General features: G+C 49.8%; 3 protein-coding genes across 3 annotated transcripts; 2 read left to right on the forward strand and 1 right to left on the reverse strand.

The window, feature by feature from the left end:
• Nucleotides 1-2,412: 2,412 nt before the first annotated feature.
• SEPMUDRAFT_164619 (Fungal_trans-domain-containing protein) lies at nucleotides 2,413-5,470 on the forward strand (the record flags this gene model as incomplete). Its single annotated transcript, XM_016908121.1, has 4 exons — nucleotides 2,413-2,513; nucleotides 2,692-2,761; nucleotides 2,856-5,244; nucleotides 5,436-5,470. The coding sequence occupies 4 exons, from the start codon at nucleotides 2,413-2,415 to the stop codon at nucleotides 5,468-5,470; spliced, it is 2,595 nt and encodes an 864-aa protein (XP_016759145.1).
• Nucleotides 5,471-6,463: 993 nt separating this feature from the next.
• Nucleotides 6,464-7,736, forward strand: SEPMUDRAFT_164620 (uncharacterized protein). The gene is made up of 3 exons (XM_016908122.1): nucleotides 6,464-7,231; nucleotides 7,323-7,385; nucleotides 7,519-7,736. The coding sequence occupies exons 1-2, from the start codon at nucleotides 6,913-6,915 to the stop codon at nucleotides 7,328-7,330; spliced, it is 327 nt and encodes a 108-aa protein (XP_016759146.1). The 5' UTR covers nucleotides 6,464-6,912; the 3' UTR covers nucleotides 7,331-7,385; nucleotides 7,519-7,736.
• Nucleotides 7,737-9,446: 1,710 nt separating this feature from the next.
• On the reverse strand, nucleotides 9,447-11,129 carry SEPMUDRAFT_134258 (uncharacterized protein; the record flags this gene model as incomplete). Its single annotated transcript, XM_016902628.1, has 2 exons — nucleotides 9,447-9,687; nucleotides 10,660-11,129. The coding sequence occupies 2 exons, from the start codon at nucleotides 11,127-11,129 to the stop codon at nucleotides 9,447-9,449; spliced, it is 711 nt and encodes a 236-aa protein (XP_016759147.1).
• Nucleotides 11,130-16,284: the final 5,155 nt, after the last annotated feature.

The following is a 16,284-nucleotide window of genomic DNA, read 5'->3' on the forward strand; positions in this document are numbered from 1 at the left end:
CTAGCATTATTATGCAACGCCAGGTGAAGGTACATGTACCCACCTGCAGTTCCAGGTTCAAGTTTCTCTCCTATGGAAGGAAGCGAAAATGCCGAGAGCTGCCTCCGCTCAATGGCGGTGGTGTGATCTCAGCGGGCCATTGCCAGGCTCGTTTTCGTATTTGCCATGACGTTCATGCAAAGAATAGTATGTCGTTGACGATGATGATGATGCTGCCCAAGATTGTTGCCCACGACCGAAGGCAGTGGAAGATTCCACGTGTGTAAATCGGCGATTGCAATCGGGGCAATGGGTACTGTGACCCGGGTGGTATACGAGAATCTGTTGGGTGTCGAGATCAGTTCCGGGGAAGATGTGCTAGAGAGACGGTGCTGTTGGAGGAGACATGTAGCCCGATGTAGGTAGATACGAATTATCGTACAGTCGGAGTAGACCGAGTAGTGAGGCTACCTTACAGATGGAAGCCGGTGACGGGTCCGCAACCTGCCGTTTATGACACTAATGTGATTGGCTCATTAAGGTATATATACATCTCCAGGCTATGAAACTCACTTGTTTCCAGTCCATACCAGTGTACTGCGGTAATAACAGTAGGAACAGGGGACTCCGGAAGTTGACGTGTTGTTGTTGTCGGTACTCATTGGGGTCACGACACATGATATCATCATAACAGATGAAAATTTACAGGTAGGTACCTTAGGTAGCGATACATGTATGTGGGTACCCGTGGTATAGAGCTTCTCAGAGGAACGTGAAGTGAAACTCTGCCAAATGCCAAGTCCACCAACCAATAGAATCGGCTCAGCGGTGCGCTGCATGGCAGTGCATGTCTGCATGAAGCCCTCGTCGATCGTCAGCGCATCTACGGTTCCGCCAATCAGGTGAGCGCAGCAGCCCCCTTGCCTTAATTTTGTTCTTCACAATGTTGACGGCTGCGGTACATGATGCTTCCAGGTTCTGATGGCACAGTCGGTCTTTGCTCACACTGCCACAGGCCAAGATGCATTATTCACATGCTCTAGAAGACGGTACAAAGTGGACTCATCGGCCCGTCAACCGAAGAAGCCCTCTGCAAGCCACTGTCCTCCTAGCCTGTACATACCTAGCCGCAAACTTCAAAGGGGCTCCTTGGTTGTTGGGTTTGGCCTGTCGGGTAGCCCCGGCTTGCTGGGGGGCCATACAAGGATCGGTGCACCACGGTTGTTCCTTATTCGTTATGACATGTATGGGGGAATGCACTCGATACAGTACCTCCTCTTGGTACAGAGGTAGGTAGTCACAAACACAATCAGTCAATCACATGTACTGTACCAACTACAAGCCACCTTCCACGTCCCCTGACGACATGTACATACACGTTGTAGAAGACTTGTGTTAATTGTACCTCCTAGTGCAAAGGACTGAGAAACAAACAAACAAACAAAAAGAAAACAACCAAAACAACCACGCCCTTCATCACAAACATTCGTCGCATGCCAAGGCTTCTGCCCGCGCATACAGGTACATGTAACGTAGCGACAAACGCCGCACACCAATCATTACGCGCATAGAGGCGGAGGCGAGGCATATAACTCACATGTACAAACAACCATCGGGGTCCGACGGCCCAGGCACGCTACTCGAAATCTGTCTCAGTTTTTATCTAGTATCTAGCACGAATTGAAGCCTGCAGAAAAACCTTGGCCAGCCGTCTCGCTGTGGTTGATGATAAGGTCGGGAAACCAAGCCTGCCGGCCTGCTCGTGAAGTGGCTCTGTCGGATGTACGTACGCACTTGGGGAGCGGCATGGCGAAGTATAGGAACCAGGCAGGTCCGTAGGTACGAGGTGAGGTGTATTTGTACACGTAACACGCTCTCTGGACGTGAATGTTATCATGTTGTGCGCCGGGCGGGCAGTTATCATGATACCCTTTACGGGGGGTAGTTGGGTGATGATCACCACGCTCCGAGCCTCCGATTGGGACAGCGCCGAGGTGGGTAAAGTGTATAGCTACCTAGGTAGAGGGCGTCAGTACAGCTGTGCATGTACGTATAGTCGTATACGATCACATTATTCAAATATAGACGACGAGAATGGCTACCGTATCTGGCGGAGACTAAAGCGCGCGCTCGTCTGTAGACTGCAGACTGGCAGTCAGTAGCGAAATCTGCCTCCAGGGCTCCTGGCTATCCCGACCAGCCTAGGGACAGCTAGGCGCGCCTGTAAGCCCCGCAAGGCTTGGTGACTAGGTGTCCAGACCACTTGGGTCGTGCGCGAGTCCGCTTCCGTGATGCAGCCAGGGAGACCGAGAAGGGGAGAAGAGCGAGAGAGGAGAGAGGAGAGAGAGGAGAGAGAGAGACGGAGAAAGAGAGGGAGAGAGAGCAGGGAGTCGGCTGCTAGAGCGTGGCAATATCACGCCGCAGTCGACCACAATGGACCTACCTAATCGTCGCATGGTAGACAGGCATTGTCGATTTGTGTTTTGCCAAAAAGAAAGTCGATCGCTGCTGCTGCTCACCACCTCCCACGGTGCGTGCGCCTTCAGGAGTCTCTGCGGCGTTTGTGCTATTCGCGATCGGCATGAATATTATTCCAGGTGTCCAGCAGCAGAATGGGGAAACCCGGCAATCTGTCTTGAGCGGTCAACACCACGCTCCACCACTTCAACCGGATCCTGGGGCGGATGGCGGCAGCGGCGGCAGCGGCGGCAGTGAAAAACGCCAGAAAAGTCGGCATCGAGCTTCCGTCGCATGTGCAACGTGTCGCGAGCGTCGCGTGCGAGTAAGTCAATTCCCTCCCTGTCGACGGAGAGAGAGAGTGTGGGAGAGAGAGGGAGTGTGATAGAGGGCCCCCCCAAACTGAGATGCAGACGTAGTGTGTTATTCCACCGGGCAGTCAGGAATGCGTGCAGTGCCGGCGCTCGGCAACCGAATGCGTGATCAAGCTCGACGATGAACGACGACGGCCCATCTCGCGCGCCTACATGGCTGCGCTCGCCGAGCGGGTGACGATGCTGGAGTCCATGCTCGAGGAGAAGGGTGCGGAAGTGCCACCAGTGCAGTACCCGGCCCAGACGACGAGAGGAAGGCCGGCAATGTCGGCGTCGTACGGCCATTTGCCTTCCAAAGGAGAGCAACCGAGTCCCCCGAGCGGCCAGGACGTCCATCATGTATCATCATCATATGCATCCTCCACGAGCAATGCCACCGGTGTTCACGATGAACGAAGTAGCCCTATCGGAATCCTTGCTGATGACAAGAAAGAAGGTCTGGTGAGCAAGTTGCTGTCCACTCGCGGGCACTTGTCCTTGGATCAGCTGTCTGGTCGTCACCGCTTCTATGGGGGTACTGCGAACTTTCACATCCATTCTCAGCTTGGTGATGGCGATGATGCCAATTCTCACGAGGCCACTCTACAAGCTCGGCGAGCAGAGGACTGCATCCGCTCCTTGGCTGCGGAGACTCACGATTACCTGATGGATTTGTTCTGGCAGCACTACAACTCCGTATTGCACGTCGTTCACCAGGAAGCATTTGATGAAGACCGTCGAGATCAAAGGACGCGATACTACTCCGGTTTCCTTCATGTGTGCATATTGGCCATGGGCTTTCGCTTCTCGGACAAGTCCAGGGCAGACATGCAACACATAGCACTGCCGAACCGAGAGAACCTGCTGCATCGTGAGGCAAAGTTGATGCTGGATCTTGAGCTTCAACGACCTGGAGGACTGCCCTCGATCGCTGCGCTGCTGATACTTGCTGATTATGAGGCTGGCGTAGGCCGCGATAACGTGGGCTGGATGTACGCTGGCATGGCCATGCGACTATGCTACGATCTGGGGTTGCATCTTGATGGCAGGAACGCCGGACTCTCGCAGCGGGAGATGGATGTTCGAAGAGTCGCTCTGTTGGCATGTGTCATCTATGATCGGTATTGGTCACTCTTCCTCGGTCGCCCACTGACCATGAAGAGCCGTGATCTTGAAGTCTACTCATTGACTAACCAGTTCGAGCGACTTGGGTCTTGCATGCCAGCCGGCAATGGGCAAAGCCTGGATGGCAGAATATACGAGGCCCTCTTTGCGCTGATGGAGATTGCCGGGAACATCGTGGAGCAGGCCGAGTACTGGCAACACAACAATCAAGCGCACATTCCAGAGCAGTCGGCGTACTTCAAGATGGCAGCCTTGGACAGCGAGCTCCACAATTGGGTGTCTCGCCTATCCCCTGACCTACGATACACGGAAGAGAACAAGCAAAATGCGCCGCTGTCCTTCTATATGCTACACCAGCAGTACCATGCAACACTGATACTGCTTCATCGACCGTTTGCGCGTTATGATGATGCCACCAACCCCGACCAGGTGGAAGAAGAGGAGGAGGAGGATTCGAACGCTTTAGACAGGCAACTATCCCAGGCCAGCCGATCGATATGCACAAAGTCCGCAGTCGCCATGGCCCGTATCTTTTGGTACCACAGACAGCGCTTCGACGGTAAGCTCATGTCCTGCGCGGCAATGCAGCACGCAGGATCTGCGGCAACCGCCCTTGTAGCCGCGCTCGCATACATGCCCGACGCAGCAGAGCGTAAAAACTACTGCCAGTATCTTGAAATACTGCACGCCGCGCTACAGGACATGGCCCATGCCTATCAACCTGCCGAACGTATGGCAGCATTAGTGAAAGCTGTCATGCTCGAAATCAAAGGTGTTTCTACATCTCCTGCCTCAACACCAACAGCCGCTCGCAGGGGAAGCATCGATATTGAGGCAGACCGAGGCACGGCCAAGCGGCAACAGACAAGTCGTGGCAAGAACTGCAATTCCATGGCACCACCTTCAATCGCACATACGAGCAGTCGCAAGTGCAGTCCAGCAAGCTCCGTCAACAGCTTCCAGTCCGTGCCTGGTCAGGCACAAGCAAGTGACTTTGCCATCGTGCTCCAGCAGACACATGCGTGGTCAGGACACATGATGCCTCAAGCCCCGGTGCAGCCGGCACCAATGATGGCACCTCCTCCGGCTGGACCACTACCTCCCTATAGTCATCCGACTCCCATGTGGACACACGAAGTCTTCCATCCACAAGCGGTCTCACAGTCGCCAACCATGGCGGGCATGCCTGAATTACTGACGGAGGACATGGCGCACCTGGAGTTCCTGAATGGTATGCCGCTTACCTCAAAGGTAGATTGGTCCAAATGGGAATTTCCAAGTGGTATGCCAGACGCCATGTCCAATCTGAATGGCTCGCATTCTCGTGATCGTTACGATTGCAACTATCCGAACATGCCTGCGAAGGAATGCGGCTGAGTCCGCGGATAGCGAAACCCTTGCTCGATGATGGTGCTTTCACCATAGCGTGGCGTAGGCGGAGCATTTGCAGGTGTTCGTAAAGCAGCGGGATCTCTTGCCGTCACACTCAGTCTTTTCCAGTACAGACCAGCACCGGCCCAGTGCGGCAACAATGGGCACATCATAGGAGACAGTGAAGTCAGTCATTACTCAACCCTTCGCGAGCACCCTCTAGAGCGCTCTATGATGTCGAGAAATGGACTGCTATTTCTCCCTTGCATCTTTGAGGAGCAGTGGAGTGAATTCCGGGACAGGTTCGAGATAATATAATAGCATCACACTTCTCTCTCCATATCCTTCCAACTTATGTAGTCGAACGACTAGTGCCAGCTTTCCACCTAACTCAACACACATGTGCTACCTCGTTCCCTCGATGCCGCCTCTTTAGCTTCGGGGTCTGCTGCCATGTGCACTCGCCAGAGAGAGCAAGTTGATGTATCATCGTGGCCTTATTATCCGAGTATACCATCTCTATTCGTCGAATTTTGCGAAGTGTGTGTAAGAAAAAGAAAAAAGGTTTCCTTGGCGTTTGAGGAATGTACCTACCTAGACTGTAGGCAGCCAAGCAGACTCTGACCTTCCATCCGGCAACATCAACAAGTCTGCAACGAATACTATTTGGAGGAAGGCAAGATACGATGAACGCGGCTGTATCCTGCGCTATGTACCTCCAAACATTTGAACAAGATACCAAAAGACTCCACGGTATGCCGAAAAGCCACATCAGACGCGTAGACCTGCCAACAAGGACACTATATTCGGTATGGGAATACGGGACTCCGGCGATACGATGTGACCTGCGCGTATGATGGCCATCAGCAAGCGACGGCAAGCTTCGGTGGTCGAGGTGAGTGGCAAAAAAGGCCGATTCGGATTCTAGAACGATTATACTTCCTGGTATGCTTTTGATTCCAACATCAGCCAGAATACATGTACCACCTACAGAGGTAGGAGGTAGTATTCTAGCATGCATACTGAGGACGCCATCCCAAATGGTTCCAAGGAGTCTGGAGGACTATAATTGCATGTTCGGGATGTTGAAACAAGCACCTTTACCGCCGGCTCATCCGTCAATTTCACCCAACAAATATTTAACGACAGCGAGGTCAACCCGCCAGAGACTGATGCCGCTATGCGCGAGGAGAACATGCTATCCAGGACACACACTTCCATTACTATACCACAACTTAGTTTGACATCCCGATCTCGAATCATTCTCTAGTCATGAACACGAGGGCTACTTCTTTCGAAATTTCGCTGTGACCAATCATCCCCAACAGACCTCGTTACCATAGCGGACACCTACGGATGGACATCCAAGTTACCATCATCATAGCTGAGTCTCCATTTTGGCATGATGGAGAGAAAGGATAACGAAACGCTCCGCCAAGAGCGCAATCGACCGCAAAACACCCACGATTTTCACATGTCTAGTGCTGACTTTTGCCTATTGCTAGAAGGTAATATTGCGCCACTCCTACACCCAAATAGCCAAATTACTCGTCCTTCCATCCAAACGCTATGCCACCTAAGACTTCGCCCGTCGTGTTAACCCTGGGACATGGCTTAAACCTGGGACATGGTTCCTAGTCAAACGTGGCACATTCCAGGTTGCTTGTGCTCTAGCCCTAGTTTTACATCCGCCTTCTGGGAAAAGAGAGAGGGTGTGTGTATGACTTTGTGGGAGGGTCGCACGTATAAAGCGGACTCCGCATGTGAAGCAGCATCCTCATTCAAACCCCGTGTACTTTCATCTCACAGCTTGAGTACGGGACAACAACAACAACATCAAGATCAAGATCTACCAACCAACCACCACAATGCAGCTCTCCAATTTCGCTGCACTGTTCGCACTTGTGACTGGCGTTATCGGAGCACAACAAAAACCCATCTACTGGGTATGTCATCCAGAATCCATCGCTGCTGCTTGCTGCTGCCCCCCCCCCCCCAAGAAACATAACATATACTAACCCAACTGATACATATTAGAACTGTGACTACTCCACTGGTGACTGCTTGCATGGTAATCAAGAAAAGGTCGCATGCGGTAGCGTATGTTTTCCCTCTCCCTAGAAAAAGAGAAAGAAAAAGCAAAAAGCAAAAAGCAAAAAGCAAAAATAAAAAATAAAAAATAGTTCAATTGGTCTTCACAGCTAATCTGGGATTTCTCTCTCTTCATACACAGGGTTTCCCATGCAAAAGAAATGGCAATGGATGTACTCCGATTGACAGTAATAAAGATGGACAATGGGATTATGCGATTTGCTCGTGGCCCCAAGGAGGATAGATGGTAGTCATTGCTGGAGATTTGTTGTTGTTGGGTGGAGTTACCTAGGTAGTTGGATACACCTAGTGAGGTTGGTAATTGTTTTTTTCATCACTTTGGTGGTAGTGTTGTTGTTGTTGTTGATTGATTGATTATACACACACACACACACACACACACACACACCCTATACCCCTTTTTATTAGATAAATGATACCTACCTTTACTGCAGAAGAAACAGAAGCCGCAGAAGTACAAGCACGAAGAGAAACCAAAGCACCGCCAACCGCTACCATATCATGTCAAGTCATGCTATGTCAAATCCCTTATTCATTCTAACCTACACCAGACTAGAGTAGACTAGATCATTTACCTCCTAGCTGACGAAGACTTCAATTACCATAGGTAGGAGGTAAGGTAGGTAGGTACCTCAGTAGCGTGACTCAGTACTACCCAAGGTAAGTAAGGTAAGGTCTGAGTTACCGTCTATGTTGCCCTCGCCGGTTTTGTTTGCTAGTAGGTACCTTATAGGAGGTACCTCCGGGACATACATGTACCTAAGGTACATATAGCTACTAGCCTCCCTGATACTAAGGTAGGTATTTTACCTCCTCCTTCCATACTCCTCCCCCTTACTCCGCTCTAAGAATACCTCTAGTCTCTCAAAAACCGACCGACTCCTCTCAACTGCCGCCTTCAAATGCGGAGTGCAGATGAGACACATGTACCTGTTCAAATCCTGCAGACTTTTGAGACAAGTCACTGCATGATGCGATGCGATGTATTATGCATGCATCGCGCTTAAAAAAAAGAAACCCCCCTCCCCCACAAATCCGGTGGAGGTTGTTGTGCTGCACATGCTGCGAACGAATGATGCCCAGTGTACAGGTAATGTAGGTAGCTGCCCTAGGGGGACTTTTGTCGTAACCCCTTCTCCTGCACAGTGCAGGGCTTTCCGAAGAAATGCTTTTGAGCAAAAAATAACTTGTAGGTTCGGTGTTGGATTTTTTTTTCCTTACAGTTCTCGTCTCAGCAAGTGTTTTACGTGTGACCTCGCGACGTCCACACATACCTACACATGCGCGCAAAGTGAACATGGAGCATGGGCGTACCTCCTAGTTGTATGACGTTTGGGAATGAGCTTAATCAATGCTGCTCGAGTCGTGGATACACTACCTAGGAGGTGCCTAGCAGCACGATTGTTGATCTTTTGAACCGTATTGAGCACGGAATCATGACTCGTTCCTCCACAACGCTCGCCGGGAGCACGATCGTGTAGTCAGGGCGACCCGAAAAGAGATCCTGACTGGAGGCGAGAGGCTGATCCGAATGTGCCAGCTCTTGGTGGATGTTGCGACAAGCTGACAGGAGGCGATGAGAGCGGTGGCTTAGGTAAGCCAGGCTTGCCAACAGCTAATAAAAGAACTTTTTTCTTCCAGCGGCCTTCATCGTCGTGCTGTTGCGACACTGCTGAGTGTCGATCCATCGGACTCCGGCGGAAGAAAACACTGCGGCGGTTGTAAGTAGTCATTGCTCTCGCCGCGTTGACCTGGCATCGTAACCTAGTCATGCCCAAAGTATGTCGGCCGCACTAGACTTCAGCCTCACCGGGAGCACAAGCAGGGTATCCATTCTACTGATTGAGTAAATGCTTTCACTTGATCTCTGAGAGAGATACTCGGGCGTTATGCCGGTGCTGTGCTTCCCAGGCACGTCTCTGCCCTTGCTCGTAGGCAACTTTTCACGGTGTGTTTTTTGGCTTCATGTTGATCGACTCGCTCTTCATAGTCGTCAACAGTCTCTGCTATAATAGCGACTGTGGGCATAGTCGCTGGCACAGGCTGTTGCTAAACAGGTCTCGCTCTCAGCGTATCTGCGCCAGTATACCGCCAGAGAGCTTGCCCCGTCAGATCGGACGTGTTGCGTGCAGAGTACGTCTTAAACCTCTCCTTGCTCTTGAGCTTCTTGCGAGCAAGCGCCGGTCGTATGGCCATGTTGAGAAGTGTCGGTAGGAGGGATCGGGTGCGTCTCGAAAGGGGGTTTCGACTTTGAATCGTTCGTTCGGTCGCTGCGAGTAGCAGACAGAGCCTATAGGCGTTCGGTGACAGCAGGCGCAACGAGAACGAGATATCCAACATCTGTACAAAGAGATGCGGCTTATACCTGTACCCACTGAAGGTGTGCTCGTAATTATGTACATAGGTACCTGCTAGTACCTCAGTATTGCGTATGTACACCTTGATTGAACGGTGGGTAGAGAAGAAAGTGTACTAAAACACAAGGAGTAAGTGCTAGTCGCGCCACGTGCCAGCCACGCCTCGTCGCGTGTCTTCGTGTCCCACGGTCACCCAACGACATCAACTTCCTCTCGCACATACGAAAAGAGCTGTGTTGTCGATGTGAGGACTATCGACGCTCCACGTCTTATTCACTTCCTGTCTAAGCAAAGGGGGCTCTGCGTCCCGTTCCGAAGCATCATCACATTCATCAGCTGACAGCGAGAGCATTTGGGAGTCAGGTTCTGTCGATTATCTCGAGGTATTAGAAATGATCTAGACGTCTTTGGACAATGCAGTCAGTCCTGAAAAAGCGGAACGCCAGTCGACGTCTCTTAGCTCATCAATCGACGACCCGAGCAATGAACACTCTCGTTCAATTTGCAGCATTCTTACTTGACCTCCCTTCCTCCTCTTTAAGGGCACCTCGACTGACCGCGGTGTATTGGCCGGCTCGTTTTCTCGTAGTACAGCGCAACCTAGGGGCTGTAGAGACAATCAAAGCAACGGAATGATATCTTTGCAAAGCGCCTCGCCAGAACTCCTGTAGCAGACATTTATTGCCTATAACAATATCCCCCTGTACGCATCGTATCCTCCACAGTCTCCGGCTCATGCGTCATTTGATGTCGCGTTACAGAAAAGATCCAAAAGTTTGCCTCCTTGTCTACATTTACAGACCCCGCAATCGTGCTTGCTTCCGCAACTTCGCGAGTCGCAGTCATGGCATTCAATAGCGACCCTAACCTTAATTCCTTCAGCCGTTACAAGATTGTCAACACACATGCTCCACGACGGGCCGTTTCCCGCCAATCGGTAAATTTGGAACCAGCCCCTAATCGAGAATGCCTTGCACTTCTTGTAGGATGCATCAGTACAACGGTCCTTAGAGAGTGGCTCCCAGAAACCACTAGTATCTGACATTTGGCCACCTGTCGCACAGTTCCCCTTGCCTAGGGCCTCGAGGAGTTTCCCGTTGCTGTTGCCTATGTCGAAATAATCTCCATTCCCGGGAGCAATTACCCTCGCAGTGCAAGTGCAGGCCCGGCACCCGTAATTGGGATGAACATAATGCAAGTCCTCTTCGTCCTCTCCTCGTGCGAACAGACTGTTTGCATACGCTGGAATCGTTTCGAGTTCGTCTTCAGATCGGGTGAAAATACTGTTTCTAGCTTCGATATCTTCGTTGTTCTGGAGGGCGGCAGAAAGGAGTAGGAAGGCAGCCAAAGGTGCCAAAAAGGAGAAATATTGCATTGAGACCAGGTGGTAATTGGCAGGTAGTGCGATGGTAGTCGGGTGTGGATCTGCTTGATGTCTTGTTCGCTTCACCCTCGAGGAGGGAATAACAGAAAAGCGCGCTGAACGAACGCGCAACGGGGCCTTAAGGCACTGAACAACTGTTATTCAACTACTTCGGCGCGCCGAACGCGTAATTGCGATACAGCGCGAGAGTACTAGTACGTATGCCTTAACGTAGATACTCTAAGGGTAGAATAGGTTACTACGGACGCGCGCTATACTAAGCGTACAGGTAAAGTAATAACTAGCTAAATGACTATACCCGCGGTTCCTATCTACGACCGATACCTAAACAAAGATACGAAACCTACCGAGTTACCGAGTCGAAAGCGGATAACGTATAAACCCCTATACGAAGGAAGCTAACGACGAAAGAGGTAAGGGAACAAAGCGGTAAAGCCTATAATATTAGCAACAGTACGAAGGATAGCTACGGAGTAATACCTATAGCCCTAACAAAGGAAGCGGTAAAGCGTATAAGAGAGGGTATACTAGTATAGCGCGGATAAGGAACTAAACAATCCCGAGGAGCTTAAACGCCCGCTACGGTTATAGTAAAAGATTAAATATAAATAGAAGTATAGCTAGATAGAACCTAGATTAAGTATAAGCAGTACCGCGTACTCTTATCTACCCGACTGCTCTAAAAGCTCCCTTCTAACTAGCTAAGCAACAATTAACTCTAAAACTGCCTATAGACGCTTCCGTACCTATAGTACGCTAAGTAAGGATAGGCTAGAAACCCTAATTAATACGCTAGGTAGTAAGTACGACTCTAAAAGTACTGTTATAGTAGCCTAAATAGAGAACCCTAAGACGATAATTAGTACAAGCTATAGAACCCTTTTAAATATAGCTACTAAGATCTTATAGTCTTACTAAAGGGCCTAATCTTAACGACCCCGGAAAGTTAGGTAGTAGAGGTCGAGATAGCGGATAGTAAGAAGGCTAAAGCTAAGTAGCGAGAAGAGGAGAAACGAGCCCTTAAAGACGCTAAATAGTAAGAGTTATAGTCCTCTACGCTAGAGTAGAAAGAGAGAGGAGAGATACCCTCAGGAGTATACCGAAGGTACTACGATAAGTACTAAACGTAGGACCTATACCCTCCTATCTATAAAACCTATAGTATTAAATACTTAGCTACTACCCTATACCCGGACAACTACGTAGACTATAACGAGAAGTACCTACTAAAGTTCTAATACCCGGAGCGAATATAGAGGCTTAAGAAGGAGAAGGCCTAGGCTAAAGCGGCAAAGAAAGACAACGACAAAGCGGCGAAAAAGCAGAAGAGGATTAAACAATAATAAGCTAAAATACGAGAAGCTATTGAATCAAGCGGACAATCCAAGAGCGCAAAGAGACAAAAGAAGAAGACAAAATATACCGAGAAGCCGAAGAAAGAGACGGTAGCGACGATAAGCGATACTAATATACTAATAACTAGTAAGCTACCCGCGCCTACGCCTACCCTACCGAACGTACTAACACTATAGGTACAAGCTATATTACTAGCTACGTTACGTAAGGGTAAAGCGCTAATACGATACCCGGCAGCTAACCCTAAAAACCCGGGACCGGAACCAAATAACGACCTAGACAATACCCTAACGAACCTGCTAGCAAAAAGGCTCCTAAGGAAGAATACGAACGGCAAAAACTACGGTAACGACTTAGACTATATTAGAATATAGGAAGCGCGCAAACTAGCGGTAAGAGCGGTACTAGAGGCTAAACGCAAAGCCGAAATAGCCTAGGTCGCGGCCTAATAAGCGGAATCCTTCCTCGCTAACCTTAGCCCCGCCCCGATTACTATTAATAACTCTAATAATATACGACTCCCGGAACAAGCAGCGGGGTAGGTAAGTAATAAAGACGACAAGGATAATAACTAGACGGATAGCCTACTATCCGAAGCCTTCTACAAATCTAGCCCCCCTAGGTAGCCGACTAACTTACTAACCTATAAACGGGGAATCTTAGAAAGCGCGTAGGCCCTATCCGGAGGAAAGAGACAGAATAGTAGACGACCTAGATAGCTAACAGAGACGGTTAAAGGGAAAAGGGCTAACGTAATACTAACGCCGACTGCCTAAAAAGGCCTATAGCTAAACAAGACGCCTAAGGGCCGAGAACAAGAGACGTAACCTATATTACCCGGAGTCCTAGTATTAGGCCTACCTAAGCTAAGAGCTATCTCTACTAACCGGGGACTCTCGAAGTCTAAATCCGTACTCCTAGTAGTCTTCCCCTTAACCTAACCGGACTACGGTAAAAGTAAGGAATAGTATAAGGATAGGTTTACCGACAAAAAGCACCTATTCGTCCAAGTACCGGAAGTGTAATACGCTAGGGTAGAGAAGCCCTAGCGAACCCCCGGCGAGGCGGGCGGGGCGTACCGCGCGGGACGGGAAGCCCTCGCGGACCCCCGGCGATCCGGTATAGAAGGGATACCCTACCGATCGGAGACGTTCTGAATTAAGAGGGTTCCTAAGGGAACCGGTTATCGGCTACTACCTAAGAGGAGGCGGTGCCGGTAGCGAGGAGTAGACAATAGAATAGCTTGTATATATAGCGAGGGCCCTCCTCTAGGAAGGAAGGGCAGAGTTATTGTACCTTAGTTAGCAAGCCGTATATTGTTTATACCTTTTATACCTTAGACCTCTGTTACGTATACCCTTACGCTTATAGAACCATTATATAATAACTCTCGTACCTTAATTATAAGGGAAAGGTCCGAACAATAGTAGGAGGACGTTCTACTAGACAGAATCCTAGCGACTCGCCGGGGAACCCCTCTGTACTAGAACAGGCCTCTACTAAACAATCTTCCTCTATAGATATCGAAGTAGGACGAGTTTAGGAACTGCTCGACTAGAAGGAATCTATAGAAGCTCTTGCTAGTATCTAGCTAGAAGATACAAACGATTCCGAGCCGGAAATTATCGTCGAACGCGAGGAGCTAAGCGACCTTTAGAAAGATATCGCCCGCCTATAGGCGGAAAAGGAACGTCTACTACTAATCTAAGAAGTAGCCGACCTCTAGAGTAGCCGCGGTTATAAGCGGTATACTATAGAAACCGATATTGCCCCTCCTCCTAAACGCTCGGTAAAAGCCTCTAGCGAATACGAGGGGAGGTCCTTAAAAGAATACGGCGACTTCGTAATATCGTACGAAGTCGTATTTCTCTAGAATCTACGATCCTTCTAACGGGAAGCCGAGAAGTATATCTAGGCAATGCAGTACCTCTCTAAGGGATATATCCCGAGGGACCGCTAGTACGTATACTAGTAGCGGATAACCGAGGCCGAGCGTAAGGATACGATTTAGGATAACTTTAAGCAGTTCCTACTTAACCTCCTAGACGATCCTAACGCTCGACTGCTTTAGGCTTACCTAGACTATACGTCCGCTAAACAACGTACTAACTAGTCTCTAAGGGAGTTCCTAATATACCTAGAGACTCTCGAGGTATAGCTAGAACGGTATACTCTAGAACAACAGCTATACTAGTTCTTCGCCCGGTTATACCCGGAGACCCGCCGACGGATCGTCGATTACAATTCTATCCCTAAAACACGGGACGAGTTAGTTAACCTAGCGACCTAGATCGAGAAGAACTACCCGAGGACCTAAGGCAGTAAAGGGCGGACTAGCAGCAATAAGCTAAAATCCAAAGATCGAGATCGCCGGGGAGACGCTAGGGAACCGCGTACTAACGCGGCTAAAGCCCCGAAATCGGGCGCTGCCGCGAAAGCCGCTCTAGACAAAGGGGATTACTTAGGACTAAAGTGCTACGAGTACGGCAAGATAGGTTACATTCGCCTAGACTACCCGTCAAAGCGCGGTAATCCTAACCGGACCCCCGTCTAGCCAAAAAACTAATTAGGCTCGTCGCGAACACTTAGGACGCGACGGGGCCCCGACCTGTTGAATCTAGGGATATTGTCGAAACAGTAGGAACTGTTATTACTAGCGAAGGTATAAAACCTATACAGGTCGCCCTCGATACGTATACCTAGGTAACTACGATCAGCTAGAAGGTAGCGGTAGAAATAGGCCTATCCCGAATCGAGGCCTAACTCCCGTTACTTAGATAGCTGTCGACCTACGAAACCTACTACTACGGCGCCTACGAGTTCTAGTTGAAACTTAGCGACTCTAGTATAGACACCCGAACTACGAAGATTCTCGCCTACGGTATCGACTAGGACGGACCTTCTATCCTCCTTAGCCGGTATTCCTTAAAGACCCTAGGCATCGATATCTAGAACGGTCCCGGTATATAGCGATAGGGACTTATAATCTCTAGCTTCGAGAGGGTCTCCCTAAAGAGGTTGAAGCGCGAATCGAAGGAAGACTCCTCCCCTATCTATATAGTAGGGTAGTTACGCCTAGCGAACCCCTAGGGAGGTTAGGGCTCGACCTTCTAGATTTACGCGATTAACTAAGGCGAGGCAAAACAAGTCTCCCTGCCCGCTACATTAGAAGGATATCGCTATATATTCGATAACGACTCCGCGGCGATCCTTCCGGCCTATAAGGCAACCGACTATACTATCGAACTAATAGATAGTAAGGAACCGCCCTTCGGATCCCTCTACTATCTCTCCTAGCGGGAGCTAGAAGTCCTCTAGGAATACCTCCGTAAGGAGTTAGAGTAGGGACGGATTGTATACAGTACTAGCCCCGCCGGGGCTCCGCTACTATTCGTACTAAAGAAGGACGGGACCTTGCGATTATACGTCGACTACTACGCCTTGAATTCGATTACTATTAAGGACCGATACCCGCTTCCCCTTATCGACGAAAGCCTTACGCGCCTTACTAGCGCTAAGTACTTTACCTCTCTAGATCTTAAGGACGCGTACTACCGAATCCGTATTTACGAAGGCGACGAATAGAAGACCGCTTTCAGAACGCGATACGGGCACTTCGAGTATAAGGTAATGCCCTTCGGGCTAACTAACGCCCCGGCTACATTTTAGGCGTACGTTAACCGGGCCCTCGCCGGGCTGCTCGATAACATCCTAGTAGTATACCTAGATAACATCCTTATCTATACCTACTACGATAATATCGAAAGGCACTAGGAGGCGGTTCGCCGGG

This window comes from Sphaerulina musiva, assembly GCF_000320565.1.
Source record: "Sphaerulina musiva SO2202 unplaced genomic scaffold SEPMUscaffold_7, whole genome shotgun sequence".
Taxonomy (NCBI): domain Eukaryota; kingdom Fungi; phylum Ascomycota; class Dothideomycetes; order Mycosphaerellales; family Mycosphaerellaceae; genus Sphaerulina; species Sphaerulina musiva.

Excerpts from the sequence above, each read along its gene's own strand:
- SEPMUDRAFT_164620 (XM_016908122.1), top strand. The coding sequence starts at position 6,913 with ATGGTTCCTAGTCAAACGTGGCACATTCCAGGTTGCTTGTGCTCTAGC.